Below are 18,040 nucleotides of genomic sequence, written 5' to 3'. Positions count from 1 at the left end.
TCGCACAAATATTTAGCATACATGTTGTTATGAAGATAGCTGCTGCAAAAAATCTATTTCAAGGAGCTTCTAATCAGTCTTTTTACCAGAATACCGTTCAAGCTGGTTTCAGACATTGCTTATTTTCTCCTTAATTAACAATCCTTCCCTTCTACATCCAAATTGCTCATAGCAGTCTAATGCCAGCTCAGCCCTTAAGGCATCAAAGTTACTTGTTTTCCCTCCTGAAGCCCACAATCAGGCACTTGGCATTAGTGGCTATGTCATACCAAGCTAATTAATAATAACAGACGTAATTTTGCCTCCGCTGTATAAAGATAGAGAACTAAATCCAGCAAAAACGACAGGATGTATGTGCACTACCTGATGAGTTTTTCTTCTTTTGTCTGATTCTTTATTGCCCTTTGTTTTGCTTCCTAATGCAGTCAGTATTAGACAAGAAGCTAGAAGAGCTGGAAATTGGTTGAAAGCTTTTACTATTGACACTGCGGCAAGTTTTGTCATTGCTTTAAATGGGAGCAAACTCAAGCCTTTTGTATTACTCCTAAGAGTCAAGACTAGAATTTTATTTGCACGGATACTGAGCAGGTCTCATGACATATTCTGAAAGGAGAAGGCTCAGGGATTTACAGTCATTTTCACATGTCTTCGGGCACCGATTTCTCAGGCAGTGCCGGGCAGCAGTATTGCATTGCTCTGACAATATAAGCAGTCACAGGCAGTTGGCACAAAGTCATTTCCATCATTTGCAGGATGTTTAGAAGTAGCACCATTGAGGTTTTTTTTAATGCTCAATTTAAATGCTTGATTTTTTTTTAATGTAAGTAGTATATGCTTACAAATCTGAAAATGCGACTTCACTATTTTTAAAGTTATCTCCATCATCTGATATGAGGTTTAAATTATGTAAGTGTATAATATTTTCTCCATTCTGTCGAAGGATGCTTAGGAACAATTGAGGAACTACCAGCTCTACAATACTTAAAACTCCTTCTATTTTTATCCAGAAAAGTTGCAATGGTGAAAGTGTAATTATAATGTATGTCTTTTCCTCTCTTTTTGTGTCATTTAGATACCAGCGTCAATCAATTCCAAGTCCACTGGTTACTGGAGTCCTGTGCACACAATGACACCAAAGGACTTGGGAAAGTAACTGAGCTGACTTATGTAAGTTTCCATTCGGCCTTCTCCTTGACTCTGAATAGCTTCTAAGCAGCAAGAGAAAGGATGGTTCTGTAGCATAACACCATACGTTTTATACCGTGTTTCATAGATAAGTAAGAATGTTTCTTTTTTATGTTCCTCTTCAGCAAAAGATAAAAATGAAGCATCTGGAGTGGTTTGGGGTTTCATATCACATAGTTTTTTTTATTGGTGTTATTCAGAAAACAAGGGCAGGCAAACTTCTTAGCTATGTACTTATACATTTCTACAGCATATAGAATATGGATCTTTATCTCTAATTAGCCCTGTAGGACTCTAGCACAGTGCAAATCATGAAAAATAACAATAGTCAGTAATAAACTAGGTTTTCTTTTAGACAGGCAGGTGGGTTTCACAACCCTGAGGAGAGCAATAGAATAAGGAGAAAGGACCATAGGTGAAAAATACTAGACATTAGATCTGAAAGTTGGACAGATACCACAGAAGGAGAAAAGCTCTATGTAAATATACGTCAGCCCAAATAAAATTGTAGTGGCAGTTCTTTGTACTCAATTTGTTGGCAATCTAGTGTCATCCGTTTCTGTAACACATTATTTGAACAACACAGTAATGTTATTGGTGCATCACAATTGATTTAGTGGGTTAGGGAGAATGGAAGAAATTGCAATTCACCTTTCCTTTTTAGCCTGACCTATGCTACTGGATCAATTCAGTGGAGTAAATGGCATGTAAAAGTAGAGTAAATCGAAAGACATCATTTCTTATACAGAAGGTTGTTAACTTGTAAGAGTTGCTGCTTCATAGGGTCAACAAAGCAAATGTTAGAGGTGAATCAAAAAAATGGTTGTGACATAATTTTATGATCAGTCCCAGTATTTCAAGTTAAGCACATTGAAGACAGGAGAAAGTTAACATTTAAGAAGTTTATTTCCACCAGATGTCAGGAAAGACTCTTTGTACCTCTGCCCAAATGCATTGTGGGATTAGTTCATTTATTTCCTCTCAGTCATCTTATGGTAATTGGTCCAATCTACTTCGGGAAACTGTTTCTTTTGAGGAAGAAAATAATTACAAGCAAACAGAAGAAGGTTGATGCTACAAAAGGTTTGGTACTGGATATAAGTCAAGGTGGAAAAAGGCCTTACGTTTCCAGTGTTGAGTATTTAGGCCCTGTCACAACAAATAAAAATACTTCTGTCACAGTTTTAAGCAGGAGTCAAGCCTTTTAGAGCACTCTCCCAGCAGGTGGAAGGCAAGGACTCAAGTCCATTCTCAGCCGTCGAAAATGATCTTCCAAATGAAGGTTAGACTAATCCAGTTTGGGATCAGAAAAAAGAGGGAATTATGCAGAAGAGCACTGGAAATTAGTGATTCTGAAGGGAAGTGCAGATCTAAAAGGCAGTGAGAGACTTTTGACCTTAGCCATTAAGGTATTATTGGACATTTTCCTAGGAAAAAAAAAAAATCTCATATATGATTTGTGCAAAAGCTTTCAGGCTGTGATTTTCAAAAGTGCTGTAGACAACAGTAAGAATTTAGCAGGACACATCTGTATAGTTTTCTTCTCTGGTCATTGTCTTTAAACAGAGAATTGTGGTTTTTAGTTCATCCGTGGAGCTTTTCTTGCTAATAAGAAGGTATAAGTAGTTAATGTAATAAAGTGAAAAAAAATGGAACCATAATGCCATGCTGGACTTTGAACGTGCTTTTGAAAAGATAAATGTAGATGAAGCCTGTCATTTACAGCAGCTTAACTCAGCTTTCTTACATTTATTTAATTCGATTAGCATTTACATCCTCACATTGCTGCCCCCATTGCCATCATGTCAGAGAGACTGTTCTAAATGTTAGAAGCCAGTTGCTTTGGCGCAGCGTGGTGAAGGAACTCTGCAGAATTGAAGGATGTATCCAAATACCATGCCGATATATTTTGCTACTGACAATAATCATAACATAGGCAGTGTTTGCTTTGTTCTCTGAGTAGCTGCCGTGCTAACATGTGTTAAGGATATCAGGAAAATATTTTATTGGAGAAGACTTTTCATCTTCTGCCCACCTTCTTTTTCTTTTTTTCTTTCTTTCTAGAGGTTTATTTGCAGCATGTGATCTGTTTGTTTGTTTGTTTGTTTTATAGGAAAACTACATGATTCTGAAGGACCTGTCATTTTCATGCAAATACAAAGTAACAGTTTTGCCTGCAAAATCTAAAAGTCGTTTTAAGGCTGAGAGTATTTTCTTTGTTACCCCACCTTGCTCTGCAATTAAAGAAAAAAGCCACAAGCACATTAATTGTCCTGCTGAAGGAGGTAAGGCATGATCTGGAGAAATAGCCAAATAGATCAAATGCATTTATAGTCACCAAAATGGTCTTTAATAGCAATTCTAAAATGGGAAATGAAAGATTCCAATCAAATAAAAATATGACTAATGCTTATGTGAAAAATCTACTAAAATACAGAGCAGTGTAGATTTTGGATACCACATTACTGTTTTGTCAATTAGGTGGTCATTTCAGTGGACCGTTTATAAATATATGATGACATTTGTTATTACACACTTATTTTTGTAAGGAGGAGCAGTTTCCCAGTTATATTCATTTTAATGACAGATGATAACTGTAAACATAATTATGCTGGCATGACCCATCTTTTGACTGTTTTGGTACTGGAGAAAGTTGCATTTTCAGTTTGATTTTTTTTTTAGGTTAGTTCTGCTCCCAAGTAAAGGCAGTCTTACACCTTTTAGTATTGCCATGATGGTAGGTATAGCTGGAGGGTTATGGAAGATTGCAGAATGATGGAGATGTTGGCTGGGGAGGACCTCTGGTGTCAGCTAGGCCAGCCGCCTGCTTGGAGCGGGGCTGCTGTCAGCACTAGGTGAGGTCAGCCATGGCTTTGCACAGCCATGTCTGGAGACCTCTCTCTTCAGCTAGAGGGTGGCCCTTTCACTTTGAGTCCCTACTGTCCCCAAGGGTACTCCTGTGCTTTGTGGGTCACCTCAGAGTCCTGCTGGCCACCGTTGCCACTTCCTGACTGCCCCTCCTGACAACTCCCAGCATTACAACCATATTCCTGGGAAACGGCAACTCAGTCATGTTTCCCCTAATCGGAGTGTCCATGTTAACTTGCGCTGCAGTTTTAGAGCATGAATTTTACCTTTTACCTGCATCACGGGGTTCTGTGCTCTCCTGTGGGGTTTCTTGTGGTCCCAAAGTTGAAAAGCGGAGCTCAGGTGTTCTGAAACGCAGAGCACCAGCAGAATGGTTGCCAGCGAATGAGACACTTATGCCTTTACGTGCCATAGTCTTTGCTTTCTGTCACCTACAGCTGACAGGATTTTATTTGGAGTTTAAATTTGGCACAAAATGCTATTGGCTAACACTGCAAATGTGGTGGCAGAAAGCTGGCAGGATCCTGGGTAACACCAGAAAGAGACCTCTGTCTGACCTTGATTTGTGGAACTAAATGAACATTATTGAACGTTATCTCTCAAAGTTTAGCTTCTCTTTTTGCTTTCCGAATTTGTAGTGCCAGTTCTACCCAAAGTGTTGGCCAAACCCGAGAATCTCTCTGCGTCTTTCATTGTCCAGGAAGGTAACATCACTGGTCATTTTTCCTGGAAGATATCTAAGGCAGACCTTCACCAGCCCATGACAGGGTTTCAAGTCACTTGGGCAGAAGTAACCACAGAGAGCCGGCAGAACAGCTTACCCAACAGCATCATTTCGCAGTCGCAGATACTGCCAGCAGTAAGTTGTTTGGTACTTTTCTTTACTAGCGGCTTCATAATTCCGTGCGTATGTGGCCTATTTTTAATGTTTAGTGATGATGCAGATGTCACACATAGCGTTCTCTGGCTCTGCAGGCAAGTTGGAGGAGAAAGTGCTTAATTTTTCCTGCTTGCTGGAGAAACAGAGCACAGCTACTCTTCTTGATGACACATCAAACATTTTAATGTTCACGATCATCAGATTAGCAACCACTGTCTGAGAAATGCCTGAAGGGAGGAAAAGATCATCTGTGTGGCAATAGATAGTTTTTATTTTCTTTTTATTTTCTTCATTTTGATGGTTACTATAGCTTTCCTAATTATTTAGTGTCCAAGTTGATGGATTTAAGAGAATTTTCTCTTCCTTTGATTTACTCATTACTTTAAGAAAAATAAAAATCACTTCCTGCTTTGCCAGTACCCAAGGTTGTCTGACAGATAAATAAAGGAGAACTGGACTTCACTGTTTATTGAAAGTATGAGAATTAACAATTTGAATTCTTCCCCCGTTTTGCTTTAAGATAGCCTTTGGTATTTCAGTTAGTCCTCTGGCAGAGGCAAGTGAAGAGCACTTCATTCAGTCTCTGTTGCCAGATCCACCAAAGTCAACAAAAAGGCTTAAGCAGCTGGCCTTGATCCAAAGTCAGCTAACAACTGGGAGTCTTGCCATTCACTTCAGGGAAGTCAATCAAGGAGACTGTGTCTGGAGCAGAGCTGGCTGAAAATCTTTTGACAACATTCGTTTCATCAAAGAATATGTAAAATATTGTGTGGCACGTATCTTACATTGGATGCATTTTCCACAAATCCAAGGCAAGGTTCTCACCATTCTGTCTTAATTCCTAACAGATTGGCATAAGCCCAGGGCACTCGTGTTTCCAAGCCTGTTATTCTGGGAGAGGGCAACAAAGTTGACCGCAGGTGCTCTGAAACTATGGGGCAAGCTACCATGCAGTGTGCGGAGCTGTTTAGTTACAGCTTAGTACAGACTCGGTGTGATCTGCACCAGTTCACTCAAAGCTCGACCCAGAGTCTGGAGCTGAAACAGTGCAGATTCAGCCTTGGTCTCTTCACCAAGCCACGATGCAAGATTACCTGAAGTGGCTACTCAGGCACAGACCTCTGGCTGCAAACAGCCACCTTAGCACAATGATAAGCAAAGTTACAGACCATGAGATGTTACTTTTCCTTTCAGTTTTCATCTGTTTTTTAGGAGCAGGCATATGTTTTATTCAGAATTTCTATTCCTTTTTTTAAGCTTTTGGTCCAGTTAGGTCTGAAAAAAATATAAAATTTTAGTTAAAACACTCCTTTTCATTGTGTTATGCTTTAATTTTTTACCTTTGTTTTCCTTCTTTTTTCACTACTGTAGAGCTTGGAGATTCCTTTTATTTAATTGTCTATTACTGTATATATTTCTCTGTCTATTTATGGCAACTGGTTAAGAAAACTCTGGTTTGAGCTGAAATGGTATCTCCTACCTCTCAGAAACCACCAGAATGTAGGGTATTTTATGGTGATGATCATTAACTCATTCTCGTTGGTAGCCTCTGATAAAAATCTAATATTTACACAATGGGGTCTGAAACCCAGAGGTCCCAGCTGCTGTAGGAGCACATGAATGGGCAGAGTGAATGTATGAGTGCGATGTACTCACTCCTCTCTGGCTCCTACCCCTTGGGCATGTTATACAAGGTGGAACAGCTTCAGCAATGCCTATTAACAGCAGCCTCATCTCAAATATGTGCTAATTTGGCAGTAAAATTACACATTTCCCCCCACCTTTTCTCTCTCTTTTCCCGTTTACTGTCAGCTCTGGCAGTAACAGCAAATTATCAGTTATCCCCACAGCCCACTTAGGTTCCCCCGCATGGCGCTGGGTGCAGTGCCAGCCAGCGCAATTGCCCTGCAAATAAATTCCGGGCCAGCCCATCCTGGCAGGTCACAGGAGCAAACTGTGCCTGCACTGCCCTGCTGTGCCCTTCCCAGGACTGATCCTTTTCAACTTGAAATAAGGTGAGTCGGGGCTTTTGATTCCTTAATGCTCTTCCATCTTTAGTCAGATATATTGCCATTTGGAAGCATTTATAAACTTACTCTGAAATTATTTTACATAGGCATAAATTACCATGCAAGGTATGGAGCAGTGAAGATTGAGGCCATCGTGCCAAAAATGGGATTAAGAACAGAAGGGCAGATTCTCATGGTGTAATTGGGACAAATATGCCAAAATCTGTGTACCCACACTTCTTTTCACTAGCTGCAGCAGGGAGCCAGACCTGCAAATTGCCTTGAATTAATTTACCAATTAGTGGAATTCACAGACAGATCCAAAATAAAAACAAGTTATATAATGGACATTTGATAAAAAGAGTGATTAAGAAGTTGAAATTTTATTATTTTTTTTTTAGTGATGAGCACATCATCCATTTTCAAGAACACTAAGGAACAACTTGGACCTTTTACACATGAAACCATAACATGGTGAAAATGTATGCTCAGAGACAGTGGCCAATAAAAAAATCAAAACTAACCCTCTAAAGAAAGTGATACGCATTAAATCTTTTTAACAAAATTCTGAAGAAATAATTTGTGGATGCTGAGAGTGACAGAACTTGTTTAAACCCCTGCTTTGTGTGGGTAGATCAGCTATGTTTTATTTTTAGATCTTCTGAGAATTAACGCGATTTATTTATTTTTAGGATCATTACGTACTCACCGTGCCAAATCTGAGGCCATCAATGCTTTACCGCTTGGAAGTTCAAGTGCTGACGACTGGTGGGGAAGGACCAGCTACGATAAAATCATTCCGAACACCCGACCTTCCTCCGTTTTCACCCCACAGTAAGTAGTACACTGTTTTGACTTATGGTTACATGTTGCAGAAGTTAAGTCCTCCACATGTAAACAGTTAGCTCGAGCTTTAGAGACTTTATTGTTTCCAGTAGCATTCCATGAATTTAAGATACATGAAAATATTGGGTTTTTTCCCCCTGTAACTGACCGTCAGCAATGATGGAAGCAAATGCAGTCTTCATCTCTCTCAGTTTCTGTGGTGTGACATTTGCCACTCATTCCACCACAGCTCTGTGACTTATGCCTGCAGCACCTGAGATTCAAAGATGGTCTGTTCTCCAAGTACTACCTAGGCCTGGGATTGCTCAGCTTTCAAGATTAGATTTTTCTGGGTGCGTTCAGTCCAGCATGGCTAAAGCCTGATCATATTTCTAAAGCAGTGCAGACTTCTTTATGGCCGTTTCGAGCATTTTATGTGTTTCTGAAAAGTGTGGCATAATGTTGCAATGCTCAACAAAAAATATAATGAATTAGTCCAAGATCAATCTGCTTGAATCCTTTTGTCACTAAAGTTGTCTGGACTGAACATGTACATAGTTGTCAGCACAGGCAGTTCACTTTACAAGCTGATGGCCTCACGAAGACTTTTTAGTAGGGATAAATGATGGTGTTACATATTCAGGGTTTGATATGTGCATATTTTCCTCTTTTTTGTTTAGGATCTCATGTGAAGCAACATCATCCACATCACTACAAGCCACCTCCAGAGAAATATTAGACTGTTTCCGATGATTATACAAATAACTGAGAGAAAAACTGAGCTCTCAAATGGAGGCTAGAAAAAGGCACATCTGTAGGAGCAAAGAACGCAGTTTTTGCAGTGGAGGTTACCATCTGGTATGATCTGTACCTACGCCTCTGTAGTTTAGCCATGACAAATTGTATTTGCACCAAAACCACGATACAGTAAGTATAATTTCAATACCACCACTATTCAACAAACCGAAGATCACATTCAACTCCACACCTGTGAGAAGATCAGAAGTGTGCTCATTGTAATGTTTTTGTATTTCTATGTTTAAAGTAGATTGAAACGGTGCAGTGTATGCAGCTTTTTCTCTTAGTGACTTCAATGTTAGTATTTGCAAGGTTGTCCTGAGATGCGTACATCCTTTTGAACACTGTAGGCCATGTTTTCATCAGCAAGTTTAAATGATCTATTTTACTTAAAGCTCTGCCTGTCACCAGTTTAAACCCTAGTGTATTTTGCTATTAAAGAAGATTTTCGTATGTCTGAAATAAAGACATAAGTAAAATAAATACCAGTAGCAGAAACCATAAAATAGTCAGTATTTAATAACTGCAGTATCACCACGGAGGAGAATGCTGATACATTTGTATCAACCATCCATTCTGAAATGGTGATGTTTTAGCATGTACATCATCTATTAACGTAGTTAATAGCTTAAAAATATACAGGCTAGATGTACCATTGTAAAGAAACAACAGACAATTAATAGAATTGTTGAAAATCTATGGAAATTAATACAATTAATTTATAGGGCCTGGAAGAATGAATTTTAACATCCCACTTATAATTTTTTGGAGTATAATATTTCAAGGTGTATTAATATCTTGAAAAGAAACACTGATTTTCCAGTTAAAAATCTGATAGTTAACATGAACATTTTAGAAAATGCAATTCTGAGGCACATTTACTATTCAAGTAGCTGTAGAGCTACTTTTTGGCTTAGGCTTTTGATGCACATATCTCTTCCCCTGTGGATCATTCAAACAGAAGGATGGATGTGTTGTCTCCATGCTATTTTGCTTACAGAAAGAATGATGTGACAATATTCTGGCATCTGGAAAACATTGGCTTATAGTTTATTTGAATGCATTTTTAAAATTTAGACAGAGATTGCCCTTTTTTAACCATAAGGGAATTCATATTGCCTTATTGCACAATATGAACTGTCTAGAGTAATTTGCTACACAGAGAGACATCCTTTGATTGTAAACAGAAACCGCTTGGATTTATTATCGAGAGGGTAGAAAGTATCTGACAATAAACATCCCTACGAATCCTCATAATCAGCTTCTAGTGTTCAGAATATTCAAAGTGCTCCTGAATTTTGCTCCCTGAACCGTCACATCATGAGGCTAATGTACCTCAAGAGTCCAACTTGACAAGGTGGCCACTTTTTCTACCAGCAGATGCTACAGACTCACCTGTGCTTCATATTTGCCTGAGATATTCAGTGAGAGGAGCTCAGACATTAGTGATATTTCCTTCTCTTGACGACAACCTGTTTTGTGGAAAAGCAAATATGAAGACAAGAAACACAAACCTGAAACTGAGGATCAGAGTTATGTTTGTCAGAGTAGAGCATTCACAAAATATTAAAATATAGTTTGTCTGTTTTGAAGTTTATAGCTTTTTGTTTCACGTGGGTTGATACCACAGGGGGTGAAGGAAACTGAGTTAATTTCCTGCATTTCTACCTTTGCTATTAAAGGGCTCTTTTTTCCATTCTCTTTCTACTTCAATTGTTGTCTTTTTTGATATGCACTCAGTGATCAAGAACTTTTCCAGACATTTTCTATTGTTACATGGTTTGGGCCTTTAACAGTAGTTTTAAAAAATATTAAAGGCTATGGTGCTTTTAATTCCTTCCTCTATCATTCTGTCATCTCCCCTTTTCCAGAATACATGGGCAAATAAACAGATGAAGTCTTCTTCATAAAATCTTTAATATAAAGGTTTATTTTCAATTTGGCAGAAGGCCAGAGTCTCAGAGATTTTTGTCAGGATGGAAATGTTTTATGTGTACGAGTCTTTACAAAAAAATTTGATTTGGATTTGGACAATTTGAATTGGACCAGTGTGCCGCACTACTTCAACATTTAGATTGCACAGGGCATAGGTAAGACTGTAGAAGCAATCTCTGTGCTGTTTGCTGAGAGCAGGAGTCAGTGGGATCAGGGAAAGTAATTACCTCAGGCTGCTCTGAAAAATTCTGTCCAAACCTTTCAATCACAGTCTATTCTAGTTATGCTGGCGCAAATCAGTAGTGACTTGATTAATGTTAATGAAATTATGTTTCATTCATAGTGACATGGTAAAGCATAGAACATGGATGTCGGTCTTTATTATAGTGATGCCAAAGCTGTCTTGGAGATAGAAAAACTGGAAGTTAGCAGCCCTGAGTGATCATACCCTTAGAACTGGTTGCTGAAATCAATCAAAATAGTTACTGGTTACTGACAGAAACCTCTTTCAAGCATCCAACTTTTAAAATTAACAGTGTACTTTTGAAAAGCATGGAGGGCTTTTCCCTTTTCAAGCAGATTCTGGCAATCAAAAAATAAGATTTTAAAGTAGAATTGTATTGAACAAGTGTATTATACAGGGTCCACTAAGATGTAAATTATTTTTTCCTTCTACAAATCAGCTTGTCAACTCACCTTTCAAGTCACCCTCCAAATCAAAAACTAAATATACGAGTTTAACAAAGCTCATGCATGGATGTTAAATTCCCAACTATGAATGATTTCCTGATTACTCTTTGAATTTAGTAGTACAGATATGAAGTTGTTAGTGCCTAATTCGTAAAGCCTTGTTTGCTGAATTGTACAGAGTATTGTCCTAATTTACTTGCCTGAGTCACATTAAACATTTAATTCAGCAATAGAGTTGTAATTCACTACTTGATTCAGTAGTTAAAGATTTATTTTCTCTAATGATCTTGTGTAATACAGATTTAATATAGATATTGGGAGGTTTTTAGATACTCTGCACCTTTACACTAATGTATGATTTGCTATGTACGATTCTGATGGATTTATCAGTTGACTTCAGGATGCTTTTTGTTTATCTTTATTTCTTACAGGAGTATTATAAGATTATGCCATTTTTTTGCTAACTGCTTTGTGAAGTGGTTTTTTTGTCATTGTTCATCAGTAATTTTTGTTTAAGAAGAGAATGGTTTGTTCTTGTTATATTTTTTTCGACCATTTTTGAGTTGTTTGTAAAGCAGGAGAAATTCAAAGAAGATAGAGCTTGTGCTGTATCGTCTTGAGTATTCGTTAATAACATAGCACATAGACAATAAATTAGAGGTCTGAATTCTGAAACGCTGAACATCTTCAACTTAGCGGCTTCAGAAGGAGCTCAGGACGTGGTGTGGCAGTGCTAACACTGACATTAATGTTTTGCATGGTCACACAAAGTCAAAGAAATACTCATTGCTAATGCGAATGGGAATTTGCTGTTGGTATTAGCAGAACTGCATAGAAACCTTAACAGTGAGTCAATTTATTCCACAATACTTTCATCTCCATGCTCCCAGCTGGAGGCAGGGAGAGTTTTAGATAAGCAGGCCCTGATTCAGGAAGGTGCGCAAAAGAGGAAACTTCCATATGCACAAAGTCAGTGGGATGGAATAAACCTGTGCAGTTAAGAATGAGCTTTAGTGATATCTCAAATAAAGCATGGATGTCAAAATTTGCTTGAATGCTGTCTCAAATCAGGGCCTTATAGGATAAAGTGTGGGACCCAGACAGTTCTAAATTCTGTGTACAACACCCTATTTTTTTTTATTTTTGTCTTGTGTATATGTAAATGTAGTTGTGATATTGACTTATTTATTAATTCGTTTTCTTATACTATGTGCCAAGTATATTCCTACCCTTTTGAGCAGTACCTGTGAACATCAATTACTAAAAATATTGTTATGCAAACTTGTGCATTGTAACCGGGAATATGATGCTAATAAGCTGTTGCATGTAGTTAAATAATGAAGAAAACCCTTTATTTAAAAAATGTAAATGAATATCTGCAGATGTTGATGACTATATAAGGTTTTGCATGCCAAAACTCATTGTTCAGTTGTGGGCATGAAATGTAACGACTGTATTACCTCTGCTGAATATATTCATGAGGTACAATTTACAACATAATTATCAGAGCTCTATATGTAAAATTTTCCTTTTTACTTAATTATATTGTAGTTGAGGTAACAGAACTGCTTGTCTGTTACCCAAATTGGCTGTAGAAATTATGTTCCTATAACACTCATTTAAAGTCAGTATTTATTTATGTATGTAATACGAAAAGATTGGTCTTATGTGTCTGTCCTGTTATTTAGAGAAAAAAAAATACACTTCTTGTAAAAAAGAATTTGTAAAAAAATATAAATGTAAATATAGTCTGATTTCTTTTACTCACTCTTTTCATGTTTAGAATTTGTAAATACTGTTTAGGTAATAAACTATCCTACAGTAAAATCTTGCTACGTTATTTCCTCCATGCAGAATTTATAGGTTTGTTTTTTAAAGTTGAAGACATAGAGTCATCTTAAAAAAAATCAGTGTCATGCCAAGTAGCTTTGCTACATCTACGTTTCATTGTGTGGAGTAGTTCACAGTGAAGATTTATTCACCCTTTGTAATGCTAACTTGAAAAAGTTAACATGTTGCTGGATCTCTGTGAGTGACCTGATCCTGCAAGTCAAGATTTTCATGATTGAAAATCATAGCGAAATCTATGCTTACACCAAATTTGAAGTGTTTTCTATCTTAAAGTGCCATATCCCATAACTTGAATTATGTATTTTTAATAAATATAAGTATCTGTCATAGATGTGCTATCATTCTCAGATACAATATCTTTAGTTTAGACATGCGCTTTTGACTTACTCTTGATTTGCCTACTAAACATTTAGATTTTGTTAACTTGAACATAAACTCCAAAATTTGATGGTATTACTTTCTCATTAGAGTAGCTGCTTAAATTTTTGGTTTTGGTTTTCCTTTAGCATAAATGGACAATATTTAGAAAAGCCCATATAGTTAAATTTCTCTGCAAGTTAGACTATTTCAATGGTATTTGCCATTATGGTTCAGTAAATCCAGACAAGGATAATAAATAGTTGAAGTTTCTACATGCTGTAATTCAAAATATCCATTATTTTTTTTTCCTTCCATAGCTTCTAATAAATGTTTTATTCAGCATTGAATAAAAAGAGACAATGACTGGATGATATGTCGTATGAAATAAGCAAATTTGCTATTGAACATTATTGATCGTTTTGGTTTGGGGTTTTGTGGTTTGTACTTCTGTACTACTTGGCTTTTGTTCATCTGAAATTGGAATGCACTCAAAAGATTCCCTTTAGAAAAAATGTAATAAAATGAAAGGTCTTTTACAGTTAAAAAAAAAAAGCAAGCTCTATACTTGTGTTTTCTGATTGCAGGTGTTGTATTGCCATCGTCTGGACATCCGCCAGCCTCCTTAGGGGAGGCCTTGAGTGAAAGCCCTGGCCATGTAGCACCTGGGAGGGCAGAGAAATCCCTGGGGAGAGCACTGAAACCCTAAGGTTTGAAACAGCCAACATGCAAGACTCCTTCAGGTTGGAAAGGGATGTCGTTCAGCAGAAGCGAGTTGCTCTGTCCTCCTTTGGAAGGAGCTTAGTAGCCTCCCTGCTCCTACTGACTATGCTGGCAGGAGCATAGATTAATATTCAACGCGTTCCTTGCTATAAGTGTTTCCTGAGGGTGCCGTGTGACACAGAAACTAAAGAATTTATGAATGTGTATTGTACCCAGTTCCTCACCTGTGATGCTGATCTATTATTCATGTTACTTAATAACAAGCTACGTTCAGGAGGCCTGTTTCTTCTCAAAGAAAGATCAACTTTGGAAATAGTGGGCTGTAGTTTTTCAGGAGAGTTAGGCAAATATGCCACACACAAATATCCCTTTATATTTCTGTGTGAATATATTTGTACACCAAATGGAGCTTGCTTGTCTTTTTCACAAGCTGTACAGTAATAAATATGTGCAATAGGTTCAAAATTGCCAGTCTTTAAAAGTAACTTTGGGTTTCCTAATTAATACTGATTGGCCAACATATTTTTCATGGTTTTATAATTTTATTTAGAAAATGTTGCCTGATATAAATCTTTCAGACTGCTTATATATTAGTAGAGGCAGAGTGACAGGTTGTAATTTCCACTGTGTGATGTCTATCTAAGTGAAAGGTAGAGGAGGCAGATTAGGGACAGAAGGCTGTAGGTGGCACAAAAAAAAATATCACCCGATGTATTTGTTTAGTAGTTTTCTGCAAACATCAAAATAATCTTTTAAATTGTGCTGCAATATGTGCTTGAAATATAAATATTTCAGACTTTCAGTGAACATACCTGCAAGACAAAATCAATCAGACCATAACTCAAAAAACAGGCATATACAAGAAAAAAAGAAGCTGGTGGATGCTAATGGTTCTCTCAGGGCACTTAGGGACAACGGTCCTTTTTGCTTGGTACTTATCGAATCATACCGAAGACAAAGAAAATCCATATGCATTTTTCCTGCTTTGAGTGAAATGCTTCTTATTACAAAGGATGCCATTTAATTGGCTAAAGATGCTTCATCAATGGCTGAGTTACCAGGGGTATGTGGTAGCTTAACACTGTAATGATGCACTAGTGAATGAATCGTGTATTTTTTCATTTATCTAAAGATTGTCTTATTTTGTCTCATCTTTTTGCCTGAATTTCTTCGATCTTTTTTTGTTTGGTTGGTTTTATAATGGATCGCTGTTCATTGCTTTTGTTGTATGTTCCCTCTGAGAACTTGTCTTATTTACTACTCTTAGCCACACATGTATGCTCAAAGCATGTTTCTCTTCACTGCTCATTGCTATAAAGATTTAGGTTAATGCTACTTTTCCAGTAAAAAGTAAAGCCATTAAAATAATGTATATACTTTCATGTATACAGGAAAACTTACTGTGTTTTTTAAACAACAGCCATGCTAGCCTCAGGAAATTGTAGCAAGCACACGGAAGCATAATAAACTGAGAGGTATCACTCATATTTGTGGATTGATAAATGCCTGTAATCAATAAATTATGCTCAGGTTAGCTAAACACGTCATTTAGACTGAGCAAAACTAATTCCAATTCAGCTGCAAAAAAGGGTTGTGGATGAATACCAGAAGTCTGGAGAAAGATGTAACAGGAACAATACAGACTTCTGTGCCTGAATAATATCAAAAACCAAAAAGCTGACACAGCTTCAATGATCTTAATAAGTTTTCTTTCCAATCACTAATAGAGAATACTCAATACTTTAATAAAATCATAAGATGATCTCGCATTCATTTTGTAGGCAATTTTGCAACTTTTGAGATAACTTTACAAAATATATGAAACAAAGAGCAAGAAATTAATCCTCTTATTTCATTATATTTCATTTTAAAATTAATATTTACCTGATATTTTTCTCAGAGTCACTTGGCAGAAAAAATGCGTAAAACAATGTAATTCAGTTTCTCCCTCTGAAATTCAACTTTTGACTAAAAGAATCTTCCAATTTTTAAAAATTATATACACAGTTATTGGCAAACTAAGAGTTGAATAGTGTAGATAGTGGCTTTGGTAACTTGCCAGACTTTATCTAGGAAACTTGTTCTCTTATCTCAGCTAACCTTGAAATCTCTAGAATAGTTTATTGCATGCTATCATTCGTAGATGATAGGCTGCTCAGGGCCTTGCCATTTCATGTTTTGGAGATAAATAAGGATGAGGATTCCACATCCTCTCTTACTAATTACTTGTGAAGCAATAGCAAGGCAAATAGTGACATCTTAACCATCAAGGAAATTGTATGGGAAAGAAGCAGGTGGCATAAACAATTTCAGTTGCATAACGGACCTGTCAAATTACAAAGAAATTGTAAAATATTCTCTTGAAGCACAAATTTGTAGGTTCTTTTCTTCTCAGCTGGTTTGTGATTAAACTCTTCTTACACTGGCCCTGGAAATTCAAAGCTAGCAGAAAATGAAACCTGCAGCTTCTCAGTACATTTTTATTTTGTCATATATCAGTTACATCACAAGCCTTGCAAAATGGGAAGTTGATCATCCAGATTTCTAGGAATTCATACTGCTTGCTTAGCTTGCAAAACTGAATGAATTAGGACACGTGATGGTTTAGCATATCAACATATTCAACGAATTATTAAATATTAAATTGACAATGGCAGTGGCCCATTTGTGTTGCCTCCCTTATATGTCATGGGTCATTGATTTATGTAGCTACAGCTACCAAAATTCTCAGTCCTACTTGGTCAGGTAACACATTAGTCTTAGCAGGGTATGAGCTTCTGAGGAGACCACCTGGGAGACCTGAGGTGAGCTGAGCAGGTCAGTTGCTGTGACTACGGCAGAGCATGCCTGGAACCCAGCTGGTGCTGCTGGTGCTGCAAATGTTGCACCCTCTGTGGTTGGCGATGGCAGGGGGAGAGGGAGTGGCTACCTGAGAGTGGAAAGAATCATGGAATCACAGAACAGTTTGGGTTGGAAGGGCCCTTCAAAGCTCATCTAGTCCAACCCCTCTGCTATAAGCAGTGACGTCTTCAACTAGATCAGGTTGCTCAGAGCCCCGTCCAGCCTGGCCTGGAATGTCTCCAAGGATGGGGCACCCACCACCTCTCTGGGCAGCCTATTCCAGTATTTTACCACCCTCATTGTAAAAAGTTTCTTGCTCATGTCTAGCCTGAGTCTCTCCTTTGGTTTAAAACCATTACCCCTTGTCCTGTTGTAACAGGCCCTGCTAAAAAGTCTGTCCCCGGGAAAGGGTGCCTTCAGCAAAAATGCTGCGGCAAGGCCCCTCGTCCCACTGCAGAACTGTAGAGTGAGTAGGGAAGAAAGACTCAGCACAGAGGTGTGCACTGCTCCGAGCTGGTAGAGAAGTGTAACTGACTGCATGAGCATAGCCTCGATAGGAGGAGGAGCAAATGGGGCATAGAGAGACATGGCAGTCAGGGAGACATGCCTCTGTTCTTGAAGCAGAATGGTCCTGAGCTCTGGTGTCCACAGCAAGAGGAGAGAGGAGCACCTCACACCTTCAATATGCTGCCTTTCTGAGGGAACTAGGTAGGAGTGGAGAGGGTGGGCAAGATGCAAAGAAGACTGTCACAAAGACAGTGGTGCTGGAATCCACATTTTCTACTTCCATTTAACTTCGGTTTGCAGAAAATGCATAGAAATACCTTGATTTGCTGTTAGCCCAGACATTTGCAGATGCAGAGCTGAAACTCTAGGACCTCAGTGCAAAGTACTGGGGTACTGGCTGGCACTGACACTGCTTGCTACTCTGACAGAGTTTTGTGTCTACTGCTAGCACTGTGTAGGGACCTCAGCTCATCCAAGATGGAAAGTATTTGAGGAAAACTTTTGAGATGTGGGATTTGCACCTGTGTGGGAGCACACTTCTGGGCTCCACTAGCCTTCACTGTTTCACCAC

General features: G+C 38.0%; 1 protein-coding gene across 1 annotated transcript in view; it reads left to right on the top strand.

The window, feature by feature from the left end:
* The window catches only part of ANOS1 (anosmin 1), a 144,352-nt gene extending 131,473 nt beyond the window's left edge, over positions 1 to 12,879 (top strand). The window contains exons 10-14 of the mRNA XM_065655572.1: positions 1,073 to 1,167; positions 3,299 to 3,470; positions 4,692 to 4,912; positions 7,635 to 7,776; positions 8,448 to 12,879. Of these exons, the coding sequence (XP_065511644.1) occupies positions 1,073 to 1,167; positions 3,299 to 3,470; positions 4,692 to 4,912; positions 7,635 to 7,776; positions 8,448 to 8,506 (689 nt within the window). The 3' untranslated portion in view covers positions 8,507 to 12,879. The remainder of the gene's footprint in view (positions 1 to 1,072; positions 1,168 to 3,298; positions 3,471 to 4,691; positions 4,913 to 7,634; positions 7,777 to 8,447) is intronic.
* Positions 12,880 to 18,040: the final 5,161 nt, after the last annotated feature.

This window comes from Caloenas nicobarica, chromosome 1, assembly GCF_036013445.1.
Source record: "Caloenas nicobarica isolate bCalNic1 chromosome 1, bCalNic1.hap1, whole genome shotgun sequence".
NCBI classification, from domain to species: domain Eukaryota; kingdom Metazoa; phylum Chordata; class Aves; order Columbiformes; family Columbidae; genus Caloenas; species Caloenas nicobarica.
The sequence above is the reverse complement of the archived record's forward strand: the minus strand, read 5'-3'. Positions and strand labels throughout refer to the sequence as shown.